This window comes from Convolutriloba macropyga, chromosome 9 (genome assembly GCF_964194025.1).
Source record: "Convolutriloba macropyga chromosome 9, txConMacr16.3, whole genome shotgun sequence".
Taxonomy (NCBI): domain Eukaryota; kingdom Metazoa; phylum Xenacoelomorpha; order Acoela; family Convolutidae; genus Convolutriloba; species Convolutriloba macropyga.
Genome location: NC_134476.1, coordinates 21,437,962 through 21,452,979, shown reverse-complemented (window position 1 = coordinate 21,452,979; position 15,018 = coordinate 21,437,962). Strand labels below are relative to the sequence as shown.

The following is a 15,018-nucleotide window of genomic DNA, read 5'->3' as shown; positions in this document are numbered from 1 at the left end:
AAAGATTGAATCGAAGAGTTCAACAAAACTGTTTTAGCTTTAGAGATAAAACAGATAAAACTAACTACACTATCTTCAACAAATTTAGGATATTTTTGAGCAAAATTGGTGAAAATGCTTGAATTTACGAAAATGTAACCAAAAATCAAAAAAAAACGAAAAGCAGTCAAATGTTCACCAAACTCTAAAACTCGATAACCCTCTGAAAAAAACGATATTCAAAAAACTCTTCATTTATTCAACGCTGGACGGGCCTTCTAATGTTTCCACTCACAGCCGACTGCGATTAAATTATTGATCGGCCAGACCAAACGAACCAAAAAACCCAATTGAGTATAGAGTTCCTCCCTCACTAAAGTTTGTCCCAACAAATGGCACTTTCTAACTAAAACATAAGCAGCTCTGAATTGGAATGGATATTCCAAAATCACTTCGATAATCAAAAATTACTTTTTATTTGTATCAATTAATTTATTTTAATGGTGGTTTTAATGTTGCTGAGAAATGCAGTAAATTTTTAAGAAACAAAATAGTTTGCAAATAATTTCTAAGTGAAATAATAAACCAGGTGTTTTAAGACAATTATTGAGAGTTACATCTGCCTTCCAAGAAAAAAGACAACCAATTCGACTGATTTCAAATCTCCAGCTTCAAAGTAGTTGAAGGAATAAACCACCGGCTTCTTGAAAAGTTCTCATAAAAGTCATTCTGTTGGTTAAGATACTTAAGGCTACTTGTATGTTTGATCACAAGAGTTCTCAAGAGTCATTTTGCGCAGACAATGTTTTTATTCAAGTCAAATGACGTCTCTCAAGCCAATGTTTCTCGTCAGAATTTCATAACAGAGAAAGCAGAAATTCACGGAAGTTACTTTCATAACGTTAAGCATGAAAAGTCGATCTCAACATTTTTCAGATGTGACATTGTTTCTGCAGCTGGTTCAGAATGATTCTGCCTGTCGCAAATGTTGTCTCATTGGTTGTCTGTGACGAGCTCTAATGCCATTATTTTAAGCCCCTTTGTGACTATATCCCAACCCCAGCTAAAGTAATTGCCAATTGTTTGAGAGCAATTTGCCCGTCCCTATTCAGTCAAGGTTGTGATCTCCGCAAGTTTTACAGAGCGTTCGCTTGCTTGGCTACTTTCATGAGAAGAACCACAATAGATGGTTCAAAAAATTTAATGCGCTTGCATTATGAACTGTATTGATGATAGTGGATGAATCTTCCTTATATAAAAACGTTTTCGAAAGCTCGCTTGTTCTTCACGTTTAAGCAACCTTTTGACCTAGTTTTACCGGCTGATTTTTGCATATTTCATCTGGATCATGCAAAATTTTCAAAAATTCGTCAAATTTACAAAACTATATGAGTCTCTTGCTTTCAGGGCACAACACTCAATGTCAAAGTATAAAATTTGTCAAACTTATTGTTCACGATAGATGATCTTTTGCCTCTAAGATTGATTTCGGAACCAAGTTATTCTGCGTGGTCGGACTTTTACTTTAATAAATTCTGTTATCTTGTAATGACTGTGACCTCCATATATGGACAAAATGCGTCGCAAATTTTCGGACATTTAAACTTTCAATTGCTTTCGACTTGTCACTTCTGTTCAACTTGATCAAGTTTTTCGGACCCCAGTTTTGCGAATGAGACTTTAACTTTATGAAGTAATTCTTTTTTTAATTGTTTGGTAATGTAGGGACAGCTAAAGAGACCGGTCTATTGGGCGACAGGCAAACCAGCCGATAAGAGTAATAATTGAATTAATTGAACCATGCTGAGATTAGTTTTTAAATATATAGTGACGGGGCGAAATAATTATTTCTCATCGTAGTTGCAATTCATTTTTTTGAAACTTAAAAACCAGCTACCCATAAAAATATCATAAAATATAATTCTTACTCTACATTTACGGTTCTTTTTATGGCTAAAAAATTGTATCAATAGTTTTTATTCAATTCACAACAATTTATACAGATAAAATACATCAAAACAGTGAAACAAAATTTGCTAGAGATGATCAGCAGGACAAGACAAGGTTACTCGTCCCAAGATCTTGCCATTATATATGGCAAGACAACATCATATATATATATATATATATATATATATATATATATATATATATATATATATATATATATATATATACGAACTTGCAAGATCCGTGTATGGGTTTTGAGAAACAAGATCGTGGCAAGATAAATATGCAAGTTGTCAAGCCAAAAAGTCGCAAGACCAATAAAAATTTACAAATTGTCAAGATCTTGCATGCGATTACACGACAGATCAAGATTCGTTTCACTAATGTAGGCAATCAACAGTGACCCTTTCCTCTACATCATTTTTTTCTTGATAAAAATGATTTCAACATTCTAAAGCTTAAAATTGTGACCAAGATACCGTGTAATGCTGTTCCAATTAATTCTTCTATCCGCCCTCTCTGCTAGTTATGTGACGCAATGTGACTGCAATGTGACGCAGCTCTTAGGCTTGCCGATATTGTGACATTTACTAAGAAGTTTGAAGTTCAGAGAATTAGAAAACCATTTGTGAAAAACGTTCAGTCACAAAAAATAGCTCTCAGAAAGCAGTCACATACAAGTTTTAACGCCGAAGTATTGTAAAGTGGCCCATAGAGATGCAATACAAGCAAACTCAGAAAAATTCTATAAGCATGCATATTAGCATCATTCTCCCGATATTTGCTTTATTAATTTCAAATTTTTAGACTTAACCACTGCAACGTTAGAAAGCATTTTACCTTTATGCTACGGGCTATATTTGTATATAGTCTTTCCCATAAAGTTGAAATAATAGAAAGTTGGAAAGCAACAGAACATGCATCAATTTGGTCATATGAATTTCAACGTTTTTTTTTCTATTATGATTCTATTCATCGATTTTTCTGCATCTTTAAATTGGAACTTTGACCTAAGAAATGTTCGATTGTATTGCAACTGTATGGGACGAACCGTAACAAATAGGTGTGGAAGGCTAGAAAAAATTTGAGGACAATGTGGGACATAGTGCCACGAAAACTGCTCAGCTATCACAATTTTTTGCTGATTTTAACAATTTTATCTCTCATTTTTGCTGTAGGGGATCGCATTTGGATAGAACTTACGGATGGAGACGCAATTATGAAGCGACCATCCAGAAGCAGCATTCCAGACTTAGAATTCACTGGTGTAGCAATGACTACCTGGATATGGTTGATTAGCGCCAGGGTTTTGATCGTGGCTATGAACATTAGCTTCGTTACTGTCATGTGGGTTATCCCAAATATTTTTGAAGAGATCACGACCTGGAAAATTGAAATGAACTGTCGATTCGTAAACTGGATATTCCACCGATTCGCTGGAATTTGGTTGATTGCAGTCCCAACAGTTCTGCATGTTGTGGTTCTGGTTACTCCAGCGATAACTGATCGAATCGATATAAACCTGAAGTACGATGGTTTTAACTGGGATGAGTGGTGGGATCCGTGCGTGAAAGCTTTCGGACCTTACGTAACATCCGAGAGGATTCTGTACACGTGGGATGAGGTTTTCCGATTCTCGTTGATCATAGTCATTTTCTGCCTCCTTTTGCCCCTCAGTCGATCTAACTGGATGCTGGCCAAAAGTTTCTCAGTTGCGATGGGTGTTCACGCGTTTGCTGGTTTTGCGTTTATGGTCGACATGGTTCGTAAAAACTCTCACCCGTTATGCTGGCGTTTCAATTTCCCCTTCATCATTTTGTACTGTTTGGATCGAATTATCGCTATGTTTTTCTACCGCGTGAACAGATTCAAGGTTCACGAAATTCGAGAATGTTCTGACAATACATTCATTCTATTGGGCAAGATTGATAACTTGCCCTTTCATGACCAAGCGTGTGCTGATAATTTCTGGTTGTTGCATCGATTTCACAAACGACACCTGTGCACTCCGGTGTTCCAGAGGGCGCACCCTTACACAGGGTTCCAGAATTGGGATAAGGGCACCAGACATCTGTGGAATGTGGGGTTCGTGATAAATGTGAACAAGGCAAACAAGAAGTCATGGTCACTCTGGCTTATGGAGAGGTGAGAAATGTTCCTCAAAAGGTAGGGTAAAATGGTGCAAGAGTATCTTACACTGTTTTACACCCTAAAATTACCCGCTTGTCTTACATCTTTTTGGAGGGTAATTTTTGGAAGGTAAAATCTAAAAGCTCCCCCCAATGCCCCTCATTACCCCCATTATTCCCCCCCCCCATCTTATATATCGTTTTAACCCCCAAAGACAATTACCCTTCTACCCGTACTTTGGTCTCAGAGCATTTCAGTTCTGAAACATAACAAAACTCTTCCACCAGCACTGAATCAGGAAAATCCAAGCGTTTTTTACTTAATTTTTACTTGACAGACTGACGGCATTGAGATTAAAAAGCTCTTAATTTTATCTCATCTGAGAATTAGTAATAACTGCCTGTTTGTTCTCTGTGAAGAGGTAATAACAGCCTGCATGTACACTGTACATATTTGCATGTTTTTTGTCCTCTGTACAGAAAAAGATCAGAATTGTTTCACAAAAAGAAATTTTCGAAAATCTCACATGTTTCCATTAATTCAAAATGGCCGCCCCCCGTAGCTATTAAAAACCCCTATACTCCTTTAATTGGCGAGCTTAGAACAGTATCTGCTTGATTGTGGTGCTTTTTTGTAACCCATGGGTGGTTGTGGTGCTTGATTGTGGTGCTTTTTTGTATCCTACCTCCTCCTCCTAACCCCCCCGGTCAAAGAATTTAAACATAGAGCTTCCCCTTCCCCACCAGTCCGGAGATTCTTTAAATACCCTTGTTTGTTTTGCAGCAGTCCACAAGTCCACACCTGACTGTAATAATCTTTTCCCACCGTTGGCGGAACTTTTTCCCACGTGCCATTGTTGATTGCCATCATCTCAAATCGCGGTTGAGCTGTGACGAGCACACTGGAGAGGGCAGACAGCAACTGCCCAACTTCAAACAAGTTTCGAAAAATAAAAATTTTGGAAAAAAACTTTTGTTCAATATTGTTGATGGTTGCGTTAGTACTGTCAGAGATGAAGTGACAGGGAGTTACCGTTGGAAGGGTGGGGGTTGAATTTTACTGGGTGGGGGGAGGGGGGGGGGTCGAGGGCTGTTGAAATCAATACAATCAATACAAACAGTAAAGGGGGGTAGAGTTTTACTGTTGACCCCCCCCCCCCCGAAGGGGGGAGGCGGGGAGTGTTGCAAAGGGATGAACTAAAAATTTTTGTTGTTTGCACTACATTGTTTCCTCAACTCTTTCCAGTTTCAGTTGCATGCAACTGATTTTTTTGAAAAGGCGCAAGCATAATTCGAAAACAGAATATAGCAGGAGCTCAAAAACCTAGGTTGGGGGGGTCGATTTTTCGCTCTATCATATACAAAAAATGATTTAAAAATAAACTCACCAGCTTAGAAATTCGATTGCGTCCCGACCCTATTAAATCATTTGTTCGATGCGTGGTTTCATATTTAAAACCAGTTCCTTTCTTTTATGGTTAATTCATCTTAAAACCCTTTTCATTTAATCATCTTAAACCGCTTTTCATTTCATCATCTTAAACCCCTTTTCATTTCATCATCTTAAACCCCTTTTCATTTCATCATCTTAAACCCCTTTTCATTTCATCATCTTAAACCCCTTTTCATTTCATCATCTTAAACCCCTTTTCATTTCATCATTTCATCAACTACTTCGTTTATGTACCCTCTTTATGTACTTCTGCTTCTTTAAGTACTCCCCTTCTGCTTCTTCGTTTCCCCATTTCAGATGTATGTTCTCAAATCTGATTTGAAGTAGGGAAGCTGCTGTCTGTTCTCTCCAGTGTGCTCGTAACAGCTCAACAGCGATTTGAGAGGATGGCGTCCAACGATGGCGCCTGGGAAAAATTTCCGCCAGAGACGGGAAAAGACCAGTACAGCCAGGAAATACTCCGTGGAGCAGTTTTATGATCCAGAAAGCGTAAAACTCGTGAAAAAGAGGAAGATCTAAAACTAAATCAAACTGAAACTAAAACACATGATTAGTTCGTTTTAAACATTTCCTAATTTCATCATTTCATCAGTTCATCATTTCATTTCATCATTTCAATTCACTTTATTCACTATTTGTTCCTTTTCATCTTCAAAGCGACTTAAGCGACAATTACATGTACAGATGAGAGTCAGGGAGTAATTACACATGAACAGATAGAAGCCAGGCGGTAATTACGCGCGAACAGATAAAAGCCAGGCGGTAATTACTAATGCTCATAGAGAGTTCTTCAAGTGTTACTTATGTCAAGAACAAAACCCGTCTGTATAAAACTATGCAAAGAAGTTGATCAGAATTACTAATACATGCGCAAATGAATCACTCTGGAATTTGCCCTGTAATTTTTTAAAAGTGACATGATCAGAAACAGGATCATCCAAAAATCCAGAATGAGATTTTTAATGATTCAGTACTGATTTAGTATGACACCAAGGTACGGGTACTCTTACATCAGTTTGGGGGGTAATCAGGGCGAGGGGGTAATTTCGACTCGAGTTATCTTTTGAGTGGAAGGAACGTCAGAATGGTTACACTGGAGCTGTCTCAAGGAAACGTTGAATAAAATAACCATTCACAGTGTTTTTTTAGAAACGAGAACAGAATCAAGGAACACGAGGTTGGTCAAGACAATCCAGCATTTACCGGTACTTCGAATGACAATACTGAGGAAAACTGGAGCGTCGAAATGAGGGAGGTCTCCGTCATTGAAATCAACAAAAACAAGACTCTGGACAATGTCAATGCTGCTTTCCAAGATGACAGGCTCTCCCTGGCTTCCGACGAAGGTCCCAGGGTTTCTGTTATGAGCCCAACGAAGCCTTCGACTTCCAACTCTGACGTGTATAAAGTGCAAGCCCCTCCCCGGATACTCGAGTTCGATTTGCGAAGCTGGGGTCCGTATCGTTCGGCGTTCTACGTTGTGGGCGACTTCGCCAGTTATGAGAAATTGGTGCTCATTGCAGGAGGATCTGGTTTTGGACTGGTGCTGAGCGCGGTGGCTTTGATCAGTAAGTCCGGGCTTATTTAGACAGTTTAAGATAATAATGCTACGAGCATAAAATTAGGAAAAATACATTTTTCTCAAGGTTTTTAAGTGAACTGACCTAAAAGTAGCTCAATATTTTTCAATAAGTACGTTTTGAATGAAGTAAATTGTACAAAAAAGTGGCTCCTTAAAAATCAAGAACCGAAATTTTCAAGAACTATAATTTCGAAATTAAAGGGTGAAATATCGTACAAAAATAAACTGTACATGAATAGAGTACTTATTGAACTGTAAATTTTCAGGCAACTGGGACTTGAATAACCCCGACAAAGCCCCGAAGATGCCGAACGTCACAGTCGTCTTTTCAGCGAGAGAGAAAGGTCTAATGATTGAGGCATGCCGGCTGCTTCAACAGATTCCGAACTATGAATCTGTCAAGTACCTTCTCCGCTACACGGGACCGGGAGAAGGAATCGAATCCCAGGAACCTCTGGACGTCGGAGTTGCTGGAGCAGAGCCCTTCTGTGCGATCGCTGGTCGATTGGATACTCAGAAGGTTTTCAAGAAACTTGCTGAGGACAAAAACGGGCCAACTCTAATTTGTGCGTGCGCTGCTAAAGGCTTGCTTGGAGCCGTGGAGAAGTCTAACAAGAAGTACAAATTCCGACTTCGAGTTGAGCAAATTTAGACACCTCGATTACAGTGTTCACAAGGAAACACGATTTGTACATTTAAAAAAATGAACATTATAATGTCCACTATGTAAATAGATAATACTGTACACTCAAAATACCAGAAAATACTGTTTGTGACTAAAACTCTTCTAGTTATGTGACTAAACACAGAAGGCTCTGAAATATAAGGAGCTGACTGAATGCACTTAAATGCCCGGTTAACATATTGCATTTAGTTTTGCGCTGTTTTTTTCTATTCACAATTGTTTTCTTTCTGACAAACAGTGTGCGAACTTTTTCATAACTAAGTCAGAACCAGGCTTAATAACAGCTTGAATTTTTATAGTTACAAGACTGCGAACTGTGCTGTAACAGATTTTCCTACCCCTGTGATTCAAAAAATTGTACATATCCAGAATTTTTTTCCAAAAGATTTCTTAGCGCCAATCACAATATTTTCAAAATTTGAAAATTCAATTTTTGAAAATTTTAAATTAATTTGAAAACTTTGCGATCAAATTGGCTCTTCAGTTTTATGCTTGCTCCGCAAGTATGGTTCACTAATTATTGTGCTTTTTATTTTGGCCCCTACTCTGTAAATTAGGATTATAAGATTCTATTTGTGAAAAGACCTTAAATCTGAAAAATAAGATTGACAGCCATGTTATTACCATTCCAAATTTGAATTTGGAAACTGAAGGATTTTTGTAATGAAACTCAAATCAAATTTTTTATTGGGAAAGTTGACCAAATCGTCACTTTAGATAGTTTTTTGCTACAGTAAAGAAGCTATAGAAAATAGACCTAAATCATTTTGCTGTGATATCCAAAATCGAACAATATCGAAACTAGGCAAATTGATTTGTAATTGTCCCCATGAATCCAAAATCTCAACCGGTTCCAAAACGCAAAATATTCGGCAGCAAGATATTTTGCAACAAATATGTCTTAAGTGATAAACTGTTTGTTTCGAACACGACAGCTAGTGCGAGACTACGTGTAGCACAAAATGTTCCAACATACCTGCACAATTTTCAATAATACAATTCTCAATATGCATGCACAATTTTCAACAATCAGACACTCATTCACACGAAAAATTGTTTAATTTTTCATCACCCGGGGAAAATTTTCTCGTGTGAAATCACAGGAGACGCATTTTCTCACAAAAAAGTCGGGTAGTTTTTCACCACACGAGAAGAAAATTGTGTGCTTTCACACGAGAAAGTTTTAGAGTGTAAAGCCAATCCGCGGATAACATTTAGACAACTAAGAAGGCAATCGGGTGTGGAGATTGAGAAAGAGGCAAAGGAGGAGGGGGCGGGAGGGACATTAACGTGGTAAGGTGTAATCAGATGGCCGACAGTACGCTTAGACACCTAATAAAACTAGAGTTCTAACTGACAAATAACGTAAAACGACCAAGTAAAACAATTCTGAAGCTGTGATTGGCCAATTTAAAACGATAACCACCCGGCTGCCCATGAAACATAACGGTCCTCTGAAATACTGGCTTATTGACCAACGAGAAATTCGAGCAATTATGATAAAACTGTCCACTCAATTTTTCTTTTTTCCAAAGCCGCCTAGCCCCTGTAGTCCAATTTTTTAGCGCCGTGTAATCATTAGCTATTTGGCGTCTCATCACAAAAAGTTAGATATGCAATCATTAAAGAGAAATTCTGACCCAAGAATTTCAAAGTCATCTAAGGACGGTTGCTTGGCGTCTCAGAAAAAAAAACAAAAAAAAACAGAAAGCGCACGTAATTTGTCAATTTGTAAATTGGTAAGGTGAAAAGATCTAAATCTCATCGTAAATTAAAAGGAAGGTCGGCATAAAGAATATAAATCCAAGGAATGCGATGGTTTTTTTATGTCAATTTACTTGGGACAAAGAAGCGGATGTTTCCTTCCCTGTTTGGTATCTCAAAGAATCCAATAGATGGATCATAGAAAATTCATAAAAAGTCCTTCGATGGGTGATCGATGGTTCATTGCCACTTTTCCTCTGATCATAGAAAGTCAATCAATGGGAAAGCTCTGAATTTCACTGGATCAAAGATAATTCATCGATTGGTTTTCACTGGGTCATAAAAAAGCCATCCAAATAGGTCCGAAAAACTTTTAGTTTCAGATATCATCGAAATAAGTCACAAAAATTTCTAGAGCGCCAATCAAAATATTTTCAAAATCTGATTGCTCAATATTTTGAAAATTTTAAATTAATTTTAAAACTTTGTGATCAAATTGGCTATTCAGTTTTATGCTTGCTCCGCAAAGATGGCTCATTTATAATTGTGCTTTTTGTTTTGGATCCCTACTCTTTCAATTAGGATTACATGATTTTCTTTGTGAAAAGAGCGAAAAACTGAAAAAAGGATTGAATGCCAAGTAATTACAATTCAAAGTTTGAATATGGAAACATAAAGAATTTTGTAATGAAACTCAAATCAAACTCTTTACTGGGAAAGTTGGTCACATCGTCACTTTAAAAATTTTTTTGCTACAGTAAGGAAGCTAGCAAATAGACCTATATCATTCAACTGTGATATCTAAAATCAAACAATATTGAAACTAGGCAAACTGATATGTAGTTGTCCTGTGTCTCCAGCATCTCAAAAGATTCTAAAACTTGAAACATTTGGCAGCAATTTCTCTAATTGTCAAATTAAGAGTAGGTATTTTGCATTAAAAATGCATTAATTGACAAACTGCTTATGTTTCGAACGCGACAGCTAGCGCGAGACAAAAAATTCAATTTAGCTCGAATTCAATTTTTGATTTTTTTAAGAAAAATAATTCAGGGCACTCAGGTTGATATATTTTTACTTGATGTAAAACAATTTACTTAATTCATTATTTTTGAAATTAAAAACAGTTTTTTTTACAGAAACCTCAATTTGGAATATAGTTCCAATTGACAATTTTTTGAGCACGAAATAGATGAAATCCAAATTTGGATTTGGGGCACGATTGTTGTGTCAAGTTTTTTTTTTTACATTATGAAGTTTTCCAGTCATTTGAATTACATATGTGTCATATATTTGCACAATTTTTAGCAGTCATACACTCATTCACACAAAAAATTGTGTCTTTTTTATCACACTGGGAAAATTTTGGCCAAGACTGGCCATGACGATAACCATTCGACCACCAATGAAAAATAAAGGTTCTATGAAGTACTGGCTTGTTGATCAATGACGGATCTTCATTGTCCTCATAAGTTCTTCCAAATTACCTTACTTCGATTACCAGTATTCATAAACTTTTGCTACCATGACATCCAGAGTTAGTGTACAGTAAACAAAATAACAGTTGTGAAAAATCAGCATAATAATCTCTTTACTGATCTGGAGGGTTCATATATTTGCTATTACCCTTACAGAGTCCAAAAATTGAAAAATCTACAAATACCAGTTGTTTTTCTCCAAGTTTGAGAGAAAAGGTAAACCCATCCCTCAAAACTACAATTCTTTACAGGTTTCCAATTATCAAAATTTAATCTCTTGTACATTACTGGCGGTTTGATGCATCTCATTTTTTAGTAAAGAATCCGGAACAACACGTTTTTGAGGAGTAAGATAGGGTAGGTCAGGATTTAATCAAATACACCTTCAGACAACCCATTAGGATTAATGACGCTATGTTTCGTCTTCTTCATCATGGTTTCCATTTTCCTTTTAATTTTATAATATTTGCGGTATCTGCTTTTTCCTTGATGGTTTTCTCCTGGGCCGGGGAGAATCTCATTTTTGCATATTTGAGTGCCTTTGAAATCTAATAATGTTTCCCCTGTGATGCTTTTTTATTCTTTTTTCACAAAAAGAATTTAAAAACTTGCTTTACGATCTATCAAGTGAACCAAAGGTTTACATGTCAATACCTGTCAATGTTCAATATGTGGGCCAGGTTAAAATATTTTAAATCCGAACTAGAACTTAAATACACAACACAGTCGAGAGGTCACCAAAAAGGCCGTAGCCTGTCCATAGGATGGTGCCTCTTTTAAGCTTGCAGAAAAAAGAAGTTAGCTTACGCTACTGATAAGTTACCAGAACTGTCCCGTCAACACTTCATTCCTTGTATGTAGTTGTATTTTAAATTATGTGGGATATTAACTAGAATATATTCATTTACAACTGAAATTTCTCTTACAGTGTTTTTGTATAGAGTAATCAAAAAATTAAACAATTTTATTGTTTGGTACATAAAAGTTTTTTGTTGGCACGTCGTCGTCATCAAGGTTTTAGCGGTTTTTAGTCTTTTCTCATGAGAATGAATGTTGTGGACTTCTTCATCGCTGAAGATTTGTGATCCATCCCCACAGTCAAAATTTGGTCTTAAACCCTTACTCATAAATTTTAACAACTCATACAGATGCAATTCCATAGGTGTCAGTATTATAAACTGCTCTCTGACCTCGCGGACGCTATTGAATTTTTCAGTCCGAATTGGTTGGACGCAGAGTTTGTATAATTTAATCAAAGTATCCTTTCTTAATCTATTTTAGTATTGGTAGAACAATAGATTATGTTTTTAAACTTGCTCTTGACTTCTCCTATATGCGCTTCAAAGCTTAGTTTTTTATCAATGTGTACACCAAGGTATTTTGTACTCTCCTTGTTGTACAAAGTAATTCCTTGTAACTGTAATCTATTCGCAGTTTTTCTTTCTGTAAAACACGTCACGTTACACTTTGAGAAATTTACTGTCAGCCTATTTCTGTCAAACCAATCGCACAGCCTACTGAGATCGTTTAGCAAGTCATCAAATTTACATTTTGTCGAAGAGTAAATAGTTGAATCATCTGCGAAAGAAATGATTTCGCTTGATTGGCAAACTCTCGATGTCGATTTTGTACAGCAGAAAAAGAATTGGTCTTAAAGGGACCCCTGTGGGACACCATATTTGACATCTAAAACAGCTTACTTCTTCTCGTCAATCTCGACCATTTTTTTGCGATCAGATAGATAGAATTTAAGAAGATGATGAATACAGCCTCTCAATCCATAGCTTTTGCATTTTAATAAAAGAAGGTTGTGTTCAACATTGTCAAATGATTTTGTCAAATCTAAGAGAACACTGCAAGTTTCTTTGAAAAAATCAGGAATTAACTTGATATGTTCAATACGTTTTGCAAAGGTGCCAACTTTGCTTCTTTTATTTCTGAATCCGAAATGTCTTTCGCTCATAGTATCATATTTAACCAGGAAAAAATTAAGCGAGCATAGATCAATTTTTCAAAAACTTGTCCTGTTATTGGGAGTAGCGTTATATGCCGGTAGTTCAGTGGGTTATCTTTCTCTCCCGATCTGGAAATTGGTATTAATTTTGCTGTTCTTAAAATTTTGTGACAGTAAACTTTTTATACGCAAGTGAAATTTTGAAAATTGACGTCAATAGTTCTTATGTTGCCGGATTAACGGCCTTCAGCAGCAGGCTACTACCTAATTGAAAATTATCACAAGAATTTTTATTTTTTTTAACGGTCGGAGTGTTTCAATTACTTCATCCGCATTTGCTTCCTGCAAAATCATTGTTTGTTTCTGTATTGGAACAATTTTTAAATCAACTGATTTGCTTTTTGTCATATCTAATTTTTCTCCAATCGTAGTAGAAAATAGTTCATGTTACGGCAGTCTACGGTACACTGTTGTTCATTATTCTATTCACCATTTAAATCTTTGACTATCTTGAATAACGTATGTGACTATTATTCCTGCCAATTTGTTGTTCATAAAAATTAATCTTTGCTAACTTGTATACAGCTTTTGTTGTACGACAAATAATTTAATATTTGTTTTCTGATTCTGTTATATTATCTCTCTAATATAATCTTAAGAGTTTCTCTTTTGTTTGCGAGGTTCCAAATGGTTGCTCTGATCCTTTGTTTATTTCTTGGTTTGGTTTATTTAACGGTTTGTGTAACTGATTCTTTGGAAGAAATAATTGTCTGCTGTTGCCACTCAATTGATTCATCAATATCAAGAGGTTCTATCATTAAACGCTGTCCTTTTGTTTTAAGATAGACTAGATAATTTAATTTTTTCACAGTTTTCTCCTCTTTTAGATTATTAAATTGTGCATTTATGAACTCAAAGGCGGCGGTCTTGTCCCGATTTGCAAAAAGAAATAGACTGTATATTGATCAGAAGGCGCTGTTTTGTCCACACTGCACACATCTTCGATGTTTGGGAAAAATAGATAAAAGCAAACGTTGCTACATGATGTTTCTCTGGTAGCCAATTTGTTGTTTTTTGGTTGAAATCCAAAATTTGAGATCATCTTTGTCAATCTGCTTACTTTGTGGTTCTCTAGGACGAGGTTATCATTAAAAACACCGCAAATTACATTTTTCGTAGCTTCTTTTGATTTAAGTTCCATCTTGTGATCGCTTAAAAGAGCTAAGAATTCGTCTATAGGGTAATTTGGAGACTTTTAAAACCCTGTAATTATTACAACTTAATTACCACTTTGAAGAATATTATTGAATATTTGTATATTTTTAACAGTGCTTTCAACAATTTTTACTAGTTTAGTACAAGAGGAATAGAAAATCCCGAAACTCCACCAGTATTATCTCCTTTGCATGTTAGACATGTTAGACATGTTCGGGAGTCTATATCCATTCAAATCAGTTTTTTCGAACATCTGGTTTCAGTGAGGACTAATGCGAGCGGTTCATCTGGTAATTGATTAAAGTATACTTCAAGTTGATCGTAATTCTGTCTTAGTTACCTAATGTTCTGGAGTTATGTCGAGTGCTCCCTTGCGTGTCCTGTCATTTTTTGTGCACTGACGTTGCTATTTTTGTTGTTTTTTAAAATCAGTTTTCTCCATTTTTGTCCAAGTCAAACCAGTTAGATAAAAAAAAATCGTGAAAACATTTTGATTAGGGCAACAGTTCATTAGTAATACGTAATGTCCCCAAAAAGTTTTCTTATTCTTAGTTTTCGATGCTCAAACAACAGTGATACTGAATTTCTTGTCGCGGAAGTTGCAGAAGGAAGAAAAAGTTTCCCAAAATTGGCAGACAGATGTCGCAACATAGTGCCTAAAAAAATTACAACAAAAAACAAGCATATCATAATCTCCCTTAGCGGAAGTCGCAAAACGTCAATAAAAAGACATTATTAAAATTTGTAGAAGACTGTCACGGAAGTGGAAACAATCTGCTATGGTTCAAAAAAAAACAGTTCCGTTTCGAATTCAAGTTATCCTATAATATCCATGTAATGATAATTTCTTTATTCTTTACCTCTGTATACAAAATCATTAAACTCAAGT

The 15,018-nt window shown here is 36.1% G+C and overlaps 1 protein-coding gene across 3 annotated transcripts; it reads left to right on the top strand.

Moving 5' to 3' along the window:
* The first annotated feature begins 2,551 nt into the window (after positions 1 to 2,551).
* LOC142346307 (uncharacterized) lies at positions 2,552 to 7,892 on the top strand. Of its 3 annotated transcripts, none has more exons than XM_075398835.1 (4): positions 2,552 to 2,623; positions 2,993 to 4,074; positions 6,661 to 7,079; positions 7,360 to 7,891. In XM_075398835.1, exons 2-4 carry the CDS (start codon positions 3,023 to 3,025, stop codon positions 7,743 to 7,745), a joined length of 1,857 nt encoding a protein of 618 aa, XP_075254950.1. In that variant the 5' UTR covers positions 2,552 to 2,623; positions 2,993 to 3,022; the 3' UTR covers positions 7,746 to 7,891. The 3 variants fall into 3 exon arrangements, with proteins under 3 accessions (XP_075254950.1, XP_075254949.1, XP_075254948.1); XM_075398834.1 differs by having other exon boundaries at positions 2,559 to 2,633; positions 7,360 to 7,892; XM_075398833.1 differs by having other exon boundaries at positions 2,566 to 2,628.
* The last annotated feature ends 7,126 nt before the right edge of the window (positions 7,893 to 15,018 follow it).